The 15,644-nt window shown below is 40.2% G+C and overlaps 2 protein-coding genes across 2 annotated transcripts; one reads left to right on the plus strand and one right to left on the minus strand.

The window, feature by feature from the left end:
- Nucleotides 1-5,808: 5,808 nt before the first annotated feature.
- LOC144648287 (uncharacterized) lies at nt 5,809-6,935 on the minus strand. The gene has a single exon (XM_078507899.1). The coding sequence runs from the start codon at nt 6,685-6,687 to the stop codon at nt 5,809-5,811; it is 879 nt and encodes a 292-aa protein (XP_078364025.1). The 5' UTR covers nt 6,688-6,935.
- Nucleotides 6,936-8,397, plus strand: LOC144650044 (uncharacterized). Its single transcript, XM_078509689.1, has one exon. It carries the CDS (start codon nt 6,936-6,938, stop codon nt 7,755-7,757), a length of 822 nt encoding a protein of 273 aa, XP_078365815.1. The 3' UTR covers nt 7,758-8,397.
- Nucleotides 8,398-15,644: the final 7,247 nt, after the last annotated feature.

Raw genomic sequence — 15,644 nt, forward strand, 5'->3', positions numbered from 1 at the left:
AGTCTGGTTCCAGATGGTGTCGAGGTGGAGGGTCCTTCACGAGATACAGTCAACTCTCTCTAAAACGGACACCTTCGAGACCGGCTCCAACTGTCCGTCTTAGAGAGGTGTCCGTCTTATAGGAAGTTAAGTTACAGTAAAATAACTGAAAAACGGCAGGGACGGGACCAACACCAGGTGTCCATCTTATGGAGATGTCCGTCTTATAGAGGTGTCCGTTAAGAGAGAGTTGACTGTACTCAAATCAATCCAAGTACTGTATTGCCTACAATGTCAATGTATGACTATTCTCTGAGCGCAAATGTTGCAAGCATTGTATCCAGAGCTGATGAATTTCTTTGAAACAATCACTGTTCAAAATAGTTTCACTCTGCTTAAGTTGTACTTTATCAAGCATATCGGTGACCTTACCTTTGAGGACTTGTAGCTTCTGCAAGGGTGCAGCACTGTGATCAATGATGCTCTGCAAGTCTGTGACTTTGGGCTTCATGCTCTTTAGTTCCCTTACAAGGTAAATCTTCTTTTTCACTGTTTCCTTTACATCCAGGTTTGCAGGAAAACCCGTAGCTTTCCTTTTTCATCTGGTAAAATTTCTGTCATGGAACCTAACTCTGACTCCAGTTTTCTTGTGAGTAACGTATCACAACCTATGAATCTAGAACATCAGTTCTTACTCAACTCCTGAAATGTGTCATAAATAAAGTTTATGATATGATCAGCATCAGCATCATCCCCCTGCTCAGTTTTCTCTGACTGTTGCTGTTGTGTGTGCTTCTGCTGCGATGATATCTTTACTTGTACTTGCCAGGATTCTCTCGCACAAAAGCTTCTGCCAAAGGTGAAAATTATGCTTTTAGTCCAAAACGTTCAGTTTGAAGTGCAGGGATTTCTCCAAAAACTAATACTTAACAATGGCTCGAGGAAAGTTCACTCGACGATGTCAGCCGTTAGTACTATGGGCTCAAACTACAAAATTGATTCACGTAGCCCAGAAAATGACAATTAAGTGGTAACAGGGTCAATCAATCAATCAATCAATCAATCAATCAATCAATTTGTTAATGTCATGCACGGGATGAGGTTGCCCATGAAAAAAGTTGAGTTTGTTTTCAGAGTCCATTAGGTTGTATGCGGTTTCTCGTCTTTCAAATTTAGAGGATAGATAGTCTGGAGCCAGAGATAGTCTGGCTCTGAATTTGCTGCTGGCGAGCTAGATTTTCCTATCCTAGAATGTCAAATAAATCACCAGCGTGCCAGCGTGCGCGTCATTGTTTGAGAAGGTCAAAACATGGGCTTCTCTATTCTGTGGCTTTTGTTTCTTGTTTTGCAAAGTAATCCCACAGTTTCCCCAGACAGTACTACAGTAGTCGAAATGGGGTTGTATTAAAGCTCTATATATTAGGTGTAAGGTTGCTTGAGGGACCAGGTGCCTTACTCGTTTTAAGGCCCCAATCCCAGAAGCAATTTTCTTTGTTAGTTTCTCGATGTGACTACTCCAATCAAGTCTGTCGTCGATGATCACTCCAAGTGATTTTGCAGACTTGACCTAAGCCTCTGTCTGTTGATTCGATTGAGTTGATGGCAAGACTGTAAGCACTAAACCGTTCAGTTTAGAGTCTTGAAACAATGTTCCATTTAAAGCTTACATTAATTGATTTTCCACAGAGGTAATCCAAACGCATTTGAACAATTGAGACGATTATGATGGATATGATTTGACTGAAAAGCAGTAGATTACAATACTTCTAAGAAACTAATTAATGATTTGAAAACCACTGAAGGGACAAAGCCTTATTTTCCTGATCCGTTAGAGCGAAGACAAATCAGAACAAAACTTGAATTAGACAGTACGTAGAAATGAGAAATCCAAATACGTGGTGATTGTGTAATAACATAGATGAAAAACTGAGAGCAATCACATGATAAGCAAATTAGAATTTGATTTGGAAGATTTGCAGGTGCCCAGGGATTCACTTCAGGTGAAACAATTTTGAACTGTCTTCTAGATTGACTGTTTACTGGAATTGGTTGATGATCTTTTGTTGATCCTGTTGTTTCTCGGGACTTGTTAGGAAATCCATGTGAAGCTTGTAGACCCTTTGAAGGTGGATCGAAACTTTCAGGTGCTGGTAGGGAAAAGTGTGTTTCCCTATTCAAGAGGACTGGTAGGCTTGGCTGTCCTAGAGGAGGGGAAGTTGCAAGGTCCTGAGTACTTGTCCGAGCATTCGATGGCCGCTGAACATACTGATCCCCTAGTTCAGCCAAAGCATAAACTACCTCTTTGGCTTCCGTTTTGGCAATTTCGGTTTCAAGCTGAAGTTGTTGTTTACGTTGTTGAAGGCGTAATTCAGCTGCCTCTTGCTGTTGTTGGTATTTAAGTCCTTCATGTTTTAATTGTAGTTCTTCTTCTTGAAGAGTTTGCTGCTAACGTAGAGGCCGCTTCAGCAGCCAGTGATGCCCTCTGTCGGTCAACTGTCGGCCGACAGGTTACCAACAGACTACCGACAGGCCACTGACAGGTTACCAACAGTTTCCCAAAACAGACATTTTACTGTAAAACTGAGCAGTAAACACAGTAGTAAACCCGACGCAGAAAGCGATTAAAACAGATCAGACTTATAAACATTGTATTCCATTGTACTACGGTACTTACTACAAAACAAATCGACTCCTCGCCAAGATTTTCTTTTATACAAACTTCAATCTCTTATAAATATATCACCTACGCAACTTTAAGTCCATAAGGCAAGCAATGAAATCACTTTCGAAGATGATTTTATCCAAAACTCAGGCCAAAACAGTGCAAAAACTTCTCCACACACGCACTCGCTGAAGTATCCCTAGAATCCTTTGCGACCCCTTCCGAGGGGGAATGAGACTAAGTTAACCAATCCAATATGGCGGAGAAAAATGGAGTAGCTGTGTTCGCGTAAATTCTCCGGTCGATTTTGGCAGCGCAGAAGCTAGTTTTAGGCTGTGATGACCAAAACTCAGGAGTATATACCTTTCCTTTCAATTTCTCATAAATTTTGTGGTCCGTTACGGAGGAAAAACAAAGAAACAAAAAGGTTAGTGTTACCGTATAACCGACAACTTATTGACATCTTACCGACACATCACCGCCTGTCGGCCGGCTGTCGGCCAACAGTTGGCCGACATCATAACCAAAACCTGTCGGTAGGTTGTCGGCCGACAGACGACCGACAGCTGGCCGACAAACCCAAACACCAACAGACGGACGACAGACGGACGACAAACGGCCGACAGACGACCGACAAATGACCAACAGTCAACCGACAGTTGGTTAGCGGGAGCTGTTCTTCACAATTACCCAAACTTCTCTTATGCAAAACCCAACCTAGTCCATAAACCATAATCGTGGCCCTCAAATTTCGCACCTTATGGCTATTGAACAGGAATTAATGTCTAATTCATGACAGACCCAAGATACATTATGTACATGACATTTATTTCTACCATGTATTACATTTAGGAGGATCATAAAGGAACAGTCACAATGTTGCTATATTGTATTTCATTGCAAGGTTCACATAATAGATTGTAAGTTGAGTCGGCAAATTTTAATATTTACCTGTACATCTTACTTTTAAACAAACCATCCATTGTTAAGATAGCCAAATTATGCAAAGAAATGCCCACATATTACTTATTTGGTAAACTACTAATTAAAGCTTTGGACTTATTGTTTTAATCCTTTTTGTCCTCTTCTTGTTTGAATCGAAGGAAAGGTTTTGTTTACAGCACAAGATGCTAACTTTTGGCTATCATTGTCAAGACCAAGATAAGCCAATACACTCTGGACTGACACCTCCAACCCCTCTCTGCTCTGTTACTTTGAATTCATCTTTCAAAATCATCTCAATTTTTTCGCCTCTTTCTTTTTCTTCCTGGCCACAAGGCTTCCCACGTGTCAATCAGCAGCTTTTTCCTTCAAGTAATATAAAACTGATTCTCCTGATAGATTTCGAATAACAAAATGTTTTGTGAAACATTTAAGAAGAAAAATAAGCGATAGAAAAATAGAACGACGTTTCGACGAGGCCATGTCATCATTATCAAGTTAAAATTATAAAACGGAGTTCAGGCTAAACTGTTTATTTAAAATCTTAATATGCTAATATATTCTCACACCCTAGATCACTATATAAGCCTGAACTCTGTAGTATAACTTTAACTTGATAATGATGAAATGGCGTCATCGAAACATCGTTCTATTTTCATATCGCTTATTTTTCTTCTTAAATGTCTCCTGATAGAAACCACCTAAAAAGAGACAAAACCAAAACTAGCAAACGAATCTCTCAGACCTCATGTCTACTTCATTTATTATTGTTCTGCCAATTTACAACAGGGCAATTTATAATTTACTTCCAAACTTTGTCTTATTTCCCAAACGCTTGTCAAGTCTGAAGAAAATGATATATTTGCATTTGTTGGTTTCACAAAATCTTCATTTTACTCAACTGCTAGTACTGAACAAACTGAATAAGGCATATCTAGTGCCCGCCTTAACTGGCGTGTGGGTAAAAGAAAACTAAACATCAACTTACCAACTTCAAATTGTTTTGCTTGTGGCAATATAAACTGTAGCCATCTTGGATGAAGGTAAGATGTCATGTTTTCCTGCAATAACTTTCCCCTCTTTAGTACCGCTCACCTCCTAAACTTTTCAAAAGTGAATGACCACCTTTCCGAGTACTTGTCAATCATTTTCTATATTTTAATAATTTATGCTGTGGTTGGTGAAACTATTCTTTATCGTGCAGTTAATTTTGAGACCTAATGGTATCGTTGAGTACCAGATGACATCAGATGATGGATTAAATTTGGCATGGCTAAAGGGCTTCTAAAAAAGAACTTCACATTTTCGATTCAAAAGTGCAGGTATGCGTTCACTACAGCAAATGGACAATAAATGAGGCCTTTTGCTTTCAAACATCCTCCTGTCAGATGTGTTGTTGGTGCCACCTAAACTATCTTGGTGATTTTTGTGGACAATACTTCGGTGATTGTGAAGAACAGCTCCCGCTAACCGACTGTCGGTCGACTGTCGGCCGACAGGTTACCAACACACTACCGACAGGGCACCGACAGCCCACCGACAGGTTACCGACAGCTTCCCAAAACAGACATTTTACTGTAAAACTGAGCAGTAAACACAGAAGTAAGCCCGACGCAGAAAGCGATTAAAACAGATAGGACTTTCAAACATTGTATTTCATTGTACTACGGTACTTACTACAAAACAAATCGACTCCTCGTCAAGATTTTCTTTTATACAAACTTCAATCTTTTATAAATCTATCACCTACGTAGCTTTAAGTGCATAAGGCAAGCAATGAAATCACGTTCGAAGATGATTTTATCCAAAACTCAGGCCAAAACAGTGCAAAAACTTCTCCACACACGCACTCGCTGAAGTCGCCCTAGAATCCTTTGCGACCCCTTCATGGTACATGTATGTCATGTAAGAGTAAATAATGTTTACCTTTTAACTTTTTTCTCTGTTTGCATTGCAGGTTGCAGCGTAAATAGTTTCATTTCTCTTCAGAATTTATATGTAAAAGGAAATGTTACACGGACGCCTATTGAATTACGTTTTTCTAATTTCTATACGCAATACAGTGTAATTTGATAATTGATTTAGCGCGTGCTGTGATAATTGATTTAGACGCGTGCCACCCTTATTCCCGTTAACAACAAACATATCACACACGTTGGTCAAGACTTTCATTTATTTGGTGGCTCCTAAAGGAGCCGTTTTTTTTTTCATCAAACTAAGTGAACTTAGTTTGGAGGATAGAACTCAGCAATGCCAGCTAACACGTTGTCGAAAGGATCGCCTGGGAAACATTTTCGCCAGTTGAACTCATCCAGGTATCCAGGAATTCTCTCTCTCTGAGTGCCGTTCATCGCCTTCAGTTTCCTTTTAATCTGACTCCATACTCCTTCAATCGTGTTCGAGTGGGCTCCAGTGTAAGGGTCAACAAAGTTCTCAGAATGGTTAACCATGAGGTGGACGTAGCCGATACTGTTCAGGTTGAAGTATGGTGAAAACTTGTCAGAAATTATCAGCGTTCCAGGCTCGACGAATTGCTGTACCAGTCCAGTTACCAGAGTTTCTCTTGTTCTGTTGGGTACTCGGAACGCAAGAGCTCTGCCAGTGCCTCTTTCAACCATGCCGAAGACCCAGGTGCCTCTACCGATTCGCCCGCGGTTGTACTTGCGTTTGTGGCCAAACATGGATTCGTCGATCTCTACAGTCTTTCCACGGCCGCCCAGTTTAATGTTTCCTTGTAGAATTTTCTCGGTGCAGATGTCTCTGAGACTTTCAAGTACCTTGACCACCGTACGGAGTGACAATCCGGTTAGCAGGGAAACTTTTTTGTTGGATTCGTCGATCGACCACAGCCAGATGATGTACAGCCAGCGATGCAGAGGAATCTTGGAATCTTGGAAAAAAGAACCAGCGCGAATTGATCTTCGTTTTCTGCATTGGTTTACTGGGCATTCCCAGTGATATCCGTCATCAGAATTATCACTTCGTAGAACCATATCGTTTCCACAAGAGCACCTACGCCTAGCCGCCAGTAAGCCACGATCGACAAGGAACGTGAGCACGGCGTGGCAACTATGGATCAAGGTAAGTATCTCGAAGTGGTTCATGATGAAATGAGTTTATTCACTCTTTCAACAACCTTTATAAAACCTCTGATCGGATCGAAATTAACCAATGAGAAGTAACTTATTGTAATGGAAAAGTATTCATATGCAAAATAGACACAAGTAATCAAACTCGACCAATAACATGCGTTGTTAATAAACCAATCAACAAATTGTTATTGTTTACTTGATCCATTTAACAGAGTATAAAAAACCTTGAGTTTAAACGGTCTCTATCATTACGACTCGCAATGTCTCAGAGAACTCGAAAGTGTACTGTGTGCGGCGGCGCCCACGCCATGTTACAGTGTGAAAAAAGGTGTGGTGTTTGTAACGGCGACAACCGTCAGTGTTCGTGTACGGTGCGCCCAACCCAGAAAAGAAAGAAGACAGCGAAGTCTGCGTCATCCAACCCTCAACGCTCGTATGACGAACTGCAAAAGAAGTACGAGGCCCTGCTGAAAGACCATGACAGGGTCGGGCTGGCATTCCAGAACCAGAAAGAGCAGAACCAGGAACTGGCACAAGAGCTTCAGGAGAGGGAGAGTGAGGCGGAGGAGCTAGCGAACATCATAAGAACGAAAGACGAGGTCGTCAAAAACCTCGAGCGGCGCCTCGTCAACGCCAAGAAAGTCATCCACGAACTACGAGCGGAGGTCGAACAGCTGAAACAGAACGACCAGCCGGAGAGAGAAGAGCCGCCCACCGAACAGCAGCAGCAGCACCAGCAAAGAAATGGCAGTCGTGTCAGTACCCACAGCTTGGCCAGCATCCACGAGCGCTATGACCAGGTCATGAACGTCATGATGGAAAACCGATGCAGTATGGCGTGCGCCTTTCGACTGGCCAGCTGCCCCAGGAGCACTGTCAGAGACTTTGTTGCAATCGCCGAACTTAAGAAGGTCGACGCCAGAGAGTTAGACCTTGTCCTGCGTGACCAGCAAGTGGCTTCCGTGAAACAACTTGAGACACTGTGCAGAAGACGGCTTCGCAGGTTCATTCCAGTGATGGAAAACATGCGAAGAGAGGGGAAACTACTGCCGCTGAAATTTGATCAGCGCTTCTACGAGTGAAGTTTGACTTCACTTCGTCAAAAACGGCTCCTTTAGGAGCCACCAAGTCTATAAAAGTAAATGACCAACAATAAAGTTAATTTATGATAACAAACATTAATACACTACATGAAACATAAGAAAAGATACTTGCGATACGTCACATGAAACGAAAATTGTATAAAAATCCGAGGGGGAATGAGACTAAGTTAACCAATCCAATATGGCGGAGATAAATGGAGTAGCTGTGTTCGCGTAAATTCTCCGGTCGATTTCGGCAACGCAGAAGCTAGTTTTCGGCTGTGATAACCGAAACTCAGGAATATATACCTTTCCTTTCAATTTCTCATAAATTTTGGGGTCCTTTACGGAGGAAAAACATAAAGAAACAAAAAGGTTAGTGTTACCGTATAACCGACAACTTACCGACATCTTACCGACATCTTACCGACACCTTACCGACAGATCACCGCCTGTCGGCCGACATCATAGCCAAAACCTGTCGGCAGGTTGTCGGCCGACAGACGACCGTCTGTTGGCCGACAAACGGCCAACAGACGGCCGACAGACGGCCAACAAACGGCCGACAGTCGGCCGTTTGTCGGCCGACAGACGACCGACAGACGACCGACAGTCGGTTAGCGGGAGCTGTTCTTCACAATTACCAATACTTCTCCTTGCGTCGACTAACCTCCCTGCTTTACAAAGCTTCCACTGTTAACTCGCTCATTCCCAGTCCCCTTGGAAGGAATTATAGGCAATAAGTGGCCCACCCCCCAACATACCAACACAAATAAGGTACCAAATGTAAGTTAAAATGTTGTTTAAAAATACATCATTTTGTTTACTGTCATGCAATCATGGTTTTTAATAACATATCACAAAAATATTTTATCATGATTTTTCTTAATTTAAAAGCTAACAGCAACATCCAACTGTTCAAAGCATAGGGAAAAAGTTGCTACAAAATTAGTTTGTTTACAGTATTCAACTTAAGTATGGTAGTCTAGCCAGCACACTCTGCAAAATATGCTTGATGTGGCATGTATGGAACTGAGGGTGACCTGTCCTTGGGAACATCCTTGAAATCATTCTCGTGAGATTTTCTAATTCTCCTGCTGCAAGTAACATAATTTTCCCTATTTGAAAGCATTCCAGGCATATGTGGTACCATATGTTTTTGGAGTCTTAGCTCCATTTTTTCGTGCATGTGAGACCTTTGATTAGGTGCAGGGGTTTTGTATCAGGCCCTCAGCTAACTCATACCTGAAGTCTTCCCAGGTTTGTTTGTTCCCTTCCTTTCATAAAATAACTATTGGCAATGTTAGAGTTTTCAAGTTTTTAACCTTGAAATAAACATCATCTGGAGTAATGCAGTTTTCCTATAAATTTTAAGGAATTAGAATTGACTCCAGAGTTATTGAGATTATACATTTAAAAGTAAAAAAGTACTACACAAAATGTTGCTAAATAACAATTTGAAATTGGAACTTGTCTTCGCATGCTCATTAGACATATATTCTATAGTTAGTACTTCCAATATCCTCTTTTTCTTTTCCTCTCGATAAGAGCACTGGCGAAGTGCCTCTTTGCGTGTCTTGAGTTTCTGCAAGTACATGTAAGGATGGTAGGCATGTTAAATTGCTCCAAAGGTATAGTTTGGGATCAGATATTTTTCGAGGCAGCAGTGTAGATATGGTTGATTGCTCTTTGCAGCATAATTTTTTCTGTCATCATACAAGTAACCACTCTTATGGTCTTTGGAAACTGCACCGACAGTATCAAAATTTTTTGGTTCCAATCCTTTTGGGCAGTAGGCGAGCCCTGTTAAGCTGCTTGATGCTAAGTCAATGCAGTAAGACAACCTATTCCATGAAATTGCATGACTAAAAATTAAAGATCGGTGGAAGGTGGACTTATTCCAAAGGGAAATGAAAGTGACTGGTTATCTGGTAGTGCTAAAAGGTCAAATGAACAGAAATTTCAAAATGCCATTTTAACCAACCAAACGCTAAAACCATACATTATTGAGTAAAATTAAGAAAAAATTTTGCTTTCCGAGCCTTAAAGTGTGAATTACAGCAAAAAATATGAAGATTTCAGAAGGCTTCACGAAAACGTTTTTGAATGACTGCGCACTGAAATGGAAGAAATGGAACGAGTTTGTGACGTCATAATTGGTGTTTTTCAAGACGACCGCAGACCGTTTTTTCGCAGACTGCACCGACGCCATTGTCAACGACTACATCTGGTGCAAAATGATTTATATTTTACTTGAGAATCTCGCAGCTTTCCGGACGCATTCTGCTTATTTATCGCTTTACATGTAAGAACTAGCTCCCGTTGAATATTCAAAGAAAGCGTTCAACCCCAAATAGAAAAACCAAAAATTAGCTGTTTTCGCTGACGTTGTCAAAAATACGCAGGATTTCGTCATTTCACGTTGTTGTTCTGCAGAGAACGGCTTTGAAGTGTACCAAAATTCAAAACGCATGTGCATAGTTAACGCGCGTGCAGAACGGTTTTGAAGTGTACCAGAATTCAAAACGCACGTGCATAGTTAACGTGCGTGCAGATAATTCTGCTCATTAACGTTAAATGCTAAAGAGAAATCCCTGATTTGTTTTCATATCAGCGTGCATTCTACCTATGTCTCACATGACATGCAAAACGACAGCAAACAAAACTTAAAGTTATTTCTGTGCTTTAGCTATTCTATTTAATAAAAATGAGCCTCTCTAAACAACAACCAACAATCAATCCACTGAAAATCGGCCGAACAGAACGACATAACTGCTTGAAATGTCAGTTAACACATTTATTTAGATTAAAGGTGCCGTCTGCGGAATCGGTCTGCGGTCGTCTTCAAAAACACCAATTATGCGAGGTAATGACCGATTGCTTTGAAACTTTGGGAAATGTTTATTTGGCTCTTAATAAACACATGGGCAAAAAATAACAAAAATCGAAATTTCTGTTCATTTGACCTTTAAAGAAATGCACCCTCTTGGCAAGCATAAAGTTGGAATACTCGTCCAGGTGTTCGGAGGGCAGATTTCATCATTTGAGCGAAGTAGACAGGTAAAATATATATGTAGCATAGTTGATTTTGTCATCCGCAAAGCACCACAGAGGCTTGTTCCAGATGGCGTGGAGGTGAAGTGTCCAGTTACCTTTATGAGATACTCAAATCAATCCATTAGTACTGTATCACCTACAATGTCAATGTATGACTATTCTCAGAGTGCAAATGTTGCAAGCATTGCATCCAGAGCTGATGAATTTCTTTGAAACAATCACTCTTCAAAATAGTTTCACTCTACTTGAGTTCTACTCTATCAAGCATGTCGGTGACTTCACCTTTGAGGACTTGTAACTTCTGCAAGGGTGCAGCACTGTGATCAATAAATCTCTGCAAGTCTGTGACTTTGGGCTTCATGCTCTTTAGTTCCCTTACAAGGTAAATCTTCTTTTCACTGTTTGCTTTATATCCAGGTTTTCAGGTAAAACCAGTAGCGCCTTCCTTTCTTTTCTTTTGATTGCCACCTTTAGTGTGTGGATACAAAAGTCTTCATGTTTATCAGTAAGTGAAGCATTGACATTAATACATGCAGCTTTGTAAATACAAACTACAAATTCACCGTATTTTGCCACAAGCTGATGTGGAGATGAAATGGAAGCCATGTTATTGTTCTTGGATAAACCACAGTAATTAATCAAACTGTCAAAGATGTGGTCCTTGATTGTTTGTCATTAAATATTGTTAGCTATTCAATCGAGTGTCTCTTTGAATTCAAAGTAACATAAAAGACGGAAATACTAGAAAGTGGACGTTATCTTGGTCATCCCGTTCTTCAACTAATTTGCAGGTTTCCCAGAAATTTTGAAAGTGGTAAAATTGAAGTTGTGTATTGTATGTTGTGTAATTGGACATTGTTGTTTTGGAACATTACAAAGCTCGACATATAATCTATATTGCAAACTAAATGGTTCAAGCATTCGAAATAAATTGAGGTACTTCCTTTGTTAGAAGTGACTGTTGCAACTAGGGGATATTTCTGTAAAAGAAATTGTCCACCTTAAATCTTATTTAGGACTGGCAAGAACCCAGTCAGTGCTCCAAACATCATCAAGTTGACCTATCTGATTTATGGATGTTCCATACAAAAAGCCAATAAAACATCTCATTTCTTGTAAGTTAGTGTCCTGCCAATTATTGGCATTGTTCTGTCTAGCATACCTGTTTGTTTCAGTAACAAGGAGATCCCACAGTTCATTTGTAAACAGCTTGTCAAAAAATGCGACTGGGTCACTATCAACTTCGTCTGGTAAAATTTCTAACATGGAACCAAACCCTGACTCCAGTTTTCTTGCGAGTACTTTATCACAACCTATGAATCTAGAACATCAGTTCTTACTCAACTCCTGCAATGTGTCATAAATAAAGTTTATGTTATTATGATCAGCATCAACATAATCCCTTTGCTCGGTTTTCTCTGACTGTTGCTGTTGGGTGGGTCTGTTGTAGACACATTAGCAGGTTCTATGGCAGTGTGCTGCTGTGACGATATCTCTACTTGTACTTGCCAGGATTCTCTCTGCCAAAGGTGAAAATTATGCTTTTAGTGCAAAGCGTTCAGTTTGAAGTGCATCAATGCAAAAATACGAGGATTTCTCTGAAAACTGATACTTAACTATGGTTCGAGGAAAGGTCACTGGACGATGTCAATGGTTAGTACTGTGGACTCAACCTACAGAATTAATAAACCTAGCCCAGGAAATGAGAATTAAGAGGTAACAAGATGTTGTTGGAGAGCTTCTCTCATATCCGACGCTGTCAGGATATTGTGTCCTTCAGAGCAGTACGTTTAAATTGTTGATATCAACGAAGAAGAATCTGGTCGCAGTTATCCTTTCCACTTTGCGGTTCGGAGAAGTGATAGGCTTCAAATATATTCCTAACTTTTTCTCCTAAGTCAACCTATTGCATAAAATTGCATGACTAAAAATGGAGGATCTGTGGAAGGTGAACTTATTCCGAAGACAAACGGAACTGACCCGTTTTCTGGTAGTGGTTAAAGAAACACACACCCAGCCTCTTGGCAAGCATTGTTGATGGTTTTTATTTTTTGATGGGTGGCGTGCGTCCCACTGTATGTCAGAGATAGCATTTCCCATAAATACCTCTGGCAAGGAACTCCCAGCTCAAGTCACCAAAATAATTGTGATCAATTTATTTTAGTAAGCTGTTCGTTTCTTTGCCAGATGCCAATTCAGTACCAGGTCTTGCTTTATGGCACACCAATGTAGTGGGATCATATTGTTTTTGTTGGCAGCTTCTATTGTACGAGAACCATGGGATGCTTGACAAGAGGCCTTTTTAGATTTGTGAGCATACAGTTGAGCATCAGTTTCACCTAGTCGGTGGCATTCAAAAAAGTAATGAACATGTGAAATAGTGCTGTTTGCACTGGTGTCAATGGCTTATTAAATTTAAATTTTAACAGTGTGCTTACAGGGTCGATGGCACATCATTGCTGTGGAAGTTTTTTCATTACTTGCTCTGACAAACCGACCAATTCTAAAAGGCCCACTTCTTGAAGTGACAGGTAGATTATCAGCCGAAACATCTTAGCTGTGTGACATGCTGGAAAGTTTACTGGCAAGCTCTGAAAAAGGAAATCCTGCACCAAAGTGTGCACTGTTTATTTGTGTAACGATCTTTTCTCTCCATTTTGACAATGCACTGATTTGATTGCAAGACAATAACATTAAACATGTCTGCTTCCTCTATTGATTTATTTGGGTCTGCTGTCCAGCTGCTATTTTTGTAACCTAAGTTAATGTTTCCTTCTTGGCAACAATTTTCACTCCATTGTGTCCGTCATCAAAGTTGTATATTTCTAAGAAAAACAGAAACATTACTGCATCTTGATGGGCCACTTGTTCAGCACATCTACCAGATTATTTGAGTTTGGTGTAGCATCCCATAATGATAATGAACTGCGTTATTTCTGACATTTACTTCACTGTAGTTTTTTGCGATCTATTTTACTGTGATCTGCCTTCCTTGATCTGTGATTCTGTTGTGGACAAAAGATATTTCATCATAAAGCTACGAGTTGGGAATGACTTTCTTTCTCCTGGCATTTAATGATCAGCTTTGATTGACAAATGCATGTTTACAACAGACTGTGGAAACTTTTAAATTCTAACAAATATGATTCTAATGCACATAGACTGCAAATCAAACCATTTCTTGGATGATATGAAATAATTGTTGTATTCCTTGGTCTCCTCTCTCCACTTTGCAATCTATCTTTAACCTTGTATTCTCTGATTCATAGGCATTTATCAGGGGTCCAAATATATTGTCCCTTGTATTTGCCTCCCTTGTGTATTCCATAATTAATGCTGTTAATTTCTTTCCTTGAATGTTTGCTTCAACTGAGGCTGACCAAATTTGGCAGATGACCTGTTCTGATGCAAGGAGATTTCGCAACAGATGTGTTAATTCATCTGCAAAACATTCAAAAAGACAAGTACCGGGAGTCAATAGGGGAAGCTTTACATCATGTTATTCAAAAATTCATTGTTATTTAGCTGCGAAAATGGCAGTGAATCATTTAGACTAGATATATTTGTAATCATTTAGGTAACTAAACAATTTAGTTATCAAAGACACTAAATACCTTTCTATAAATTTCATTATTCAATGTTTGCAATGTCACGCCAACTTCTAATCTCTTTTACCTGTGGGTCGTCACGCTGCTTGTACCTGATTTTCCCCTTCGAAAACCATGAGCTTTCGACCGATCTTTTACATTTTAGCTCCTTTAGCCTTTTCAAAATGTCGTCAGCCATGCCCTCAGCAATAACTAAGCCCTTGCCCTTTAGCATTTTACACTTTAAGAGGATCTTCATTTTGCTTTTGTGTGACAGGAGTTTAACAATGACACGTCTCGGCTTGCCGTCACGTCTTGATCGTTGTTCACCTCTGCCGCTTTTTCTGAGATTTCTTCCTGGAGATTATCCTCCACGATCTTTATAAATTTCGCTTCTAGATTCTCCTCCTCTTCCTCCATAAGACCAAGATCCCGCAAATTGTTCTTTGGGGAGTACTGTTCGTTGCGAACCGCATATTCCCATGTTTAATCAATCTCGTCTTTTAACACACTTTCCACGTGATGGATGCTGTCCTCCACATTATCTTTGAGTTTCTTAACCTCATCCTCTACGTTTTTGAACTTTCTTTCTAACTCTTCGATTTTTTATGTAACCACATTTTCAATTCTTGCAGCAAGCTGGTCCAGCTTTGTATCAAGGGCCACATTGATCGCAGCCATCATCTCTGCATTGAAAGCATTGGAACCTTTAGATGATCTAATTGTCCCTTCTTTGACTGCTTGTTTAGGTTTTTTTTTTAGTGGACTTTCACTTCTCCTTCCTGGGGTCGATGGAACATCTTTAAACGCACGTATCTTATCGCCCACCGCTATCTTTTTTTTTCTTTAAAGCTAAATTGGTACGATTTTAGCTTCCTGTAATTTGTGTCCTTTATTACGGTTCAACTTCAACTTAGATTCAACGAGATAATCATACAGCTAAGTCAAATTCAGTTCTGGAAGCTGACACAGGTATGTATACCATCCTATAGTCACCACTAGCCTTGCCTTGTTTTACACAAGCAAAGTATACACTTCAAAATATCTCTCAGATATCTTTTACCGAGAGCTTCTTTATATCCAGCAGAGTTGTAATTTTCATGTCTTTGTATGTTAACCCATTTTAATTAAAGAAATTTATACAGAGAGAAATGTGCAACAAGGGCACAGATCACGAGCGAAGGGCGAGGCGTTGACCCTTGAGACAGCAAACTCTGTTACCACACTGTCAATATCCACGTTC

Source organism: Oculina patagonica, chromosome 4, assembly GCF_052425735.1.
Source record: "Oculina patagonica isolate OP01 chromosome 4, crgOcupat, whole genome shotgun sequence".
In the NCBI taxonomy this organism is placed as follows: domain Eukaryota; kingdom Metazoa; phylum Cnidaria; class Anthozoa; order Scleractinia; family Oculinidae; genus Oculina; species Oculina patagonica.

Bases quoted from the DNA above. Each gene is read 5' to 3' on its own strand.
- LOC144648287 (XM_078507899.1), bottom strand. From the start codon at position 6,687: ATGAACCACTTCGAGATACTTACCTTGATCCATAGTTGCCACGCCGTG.
- LOC144650044 (XM_078509689.1), top strand. From the start codon at position 6,936: ATGTCTCAGAGAACTCGAAAGTGTACTGTGTGCGGCGGCGCCCACGCC.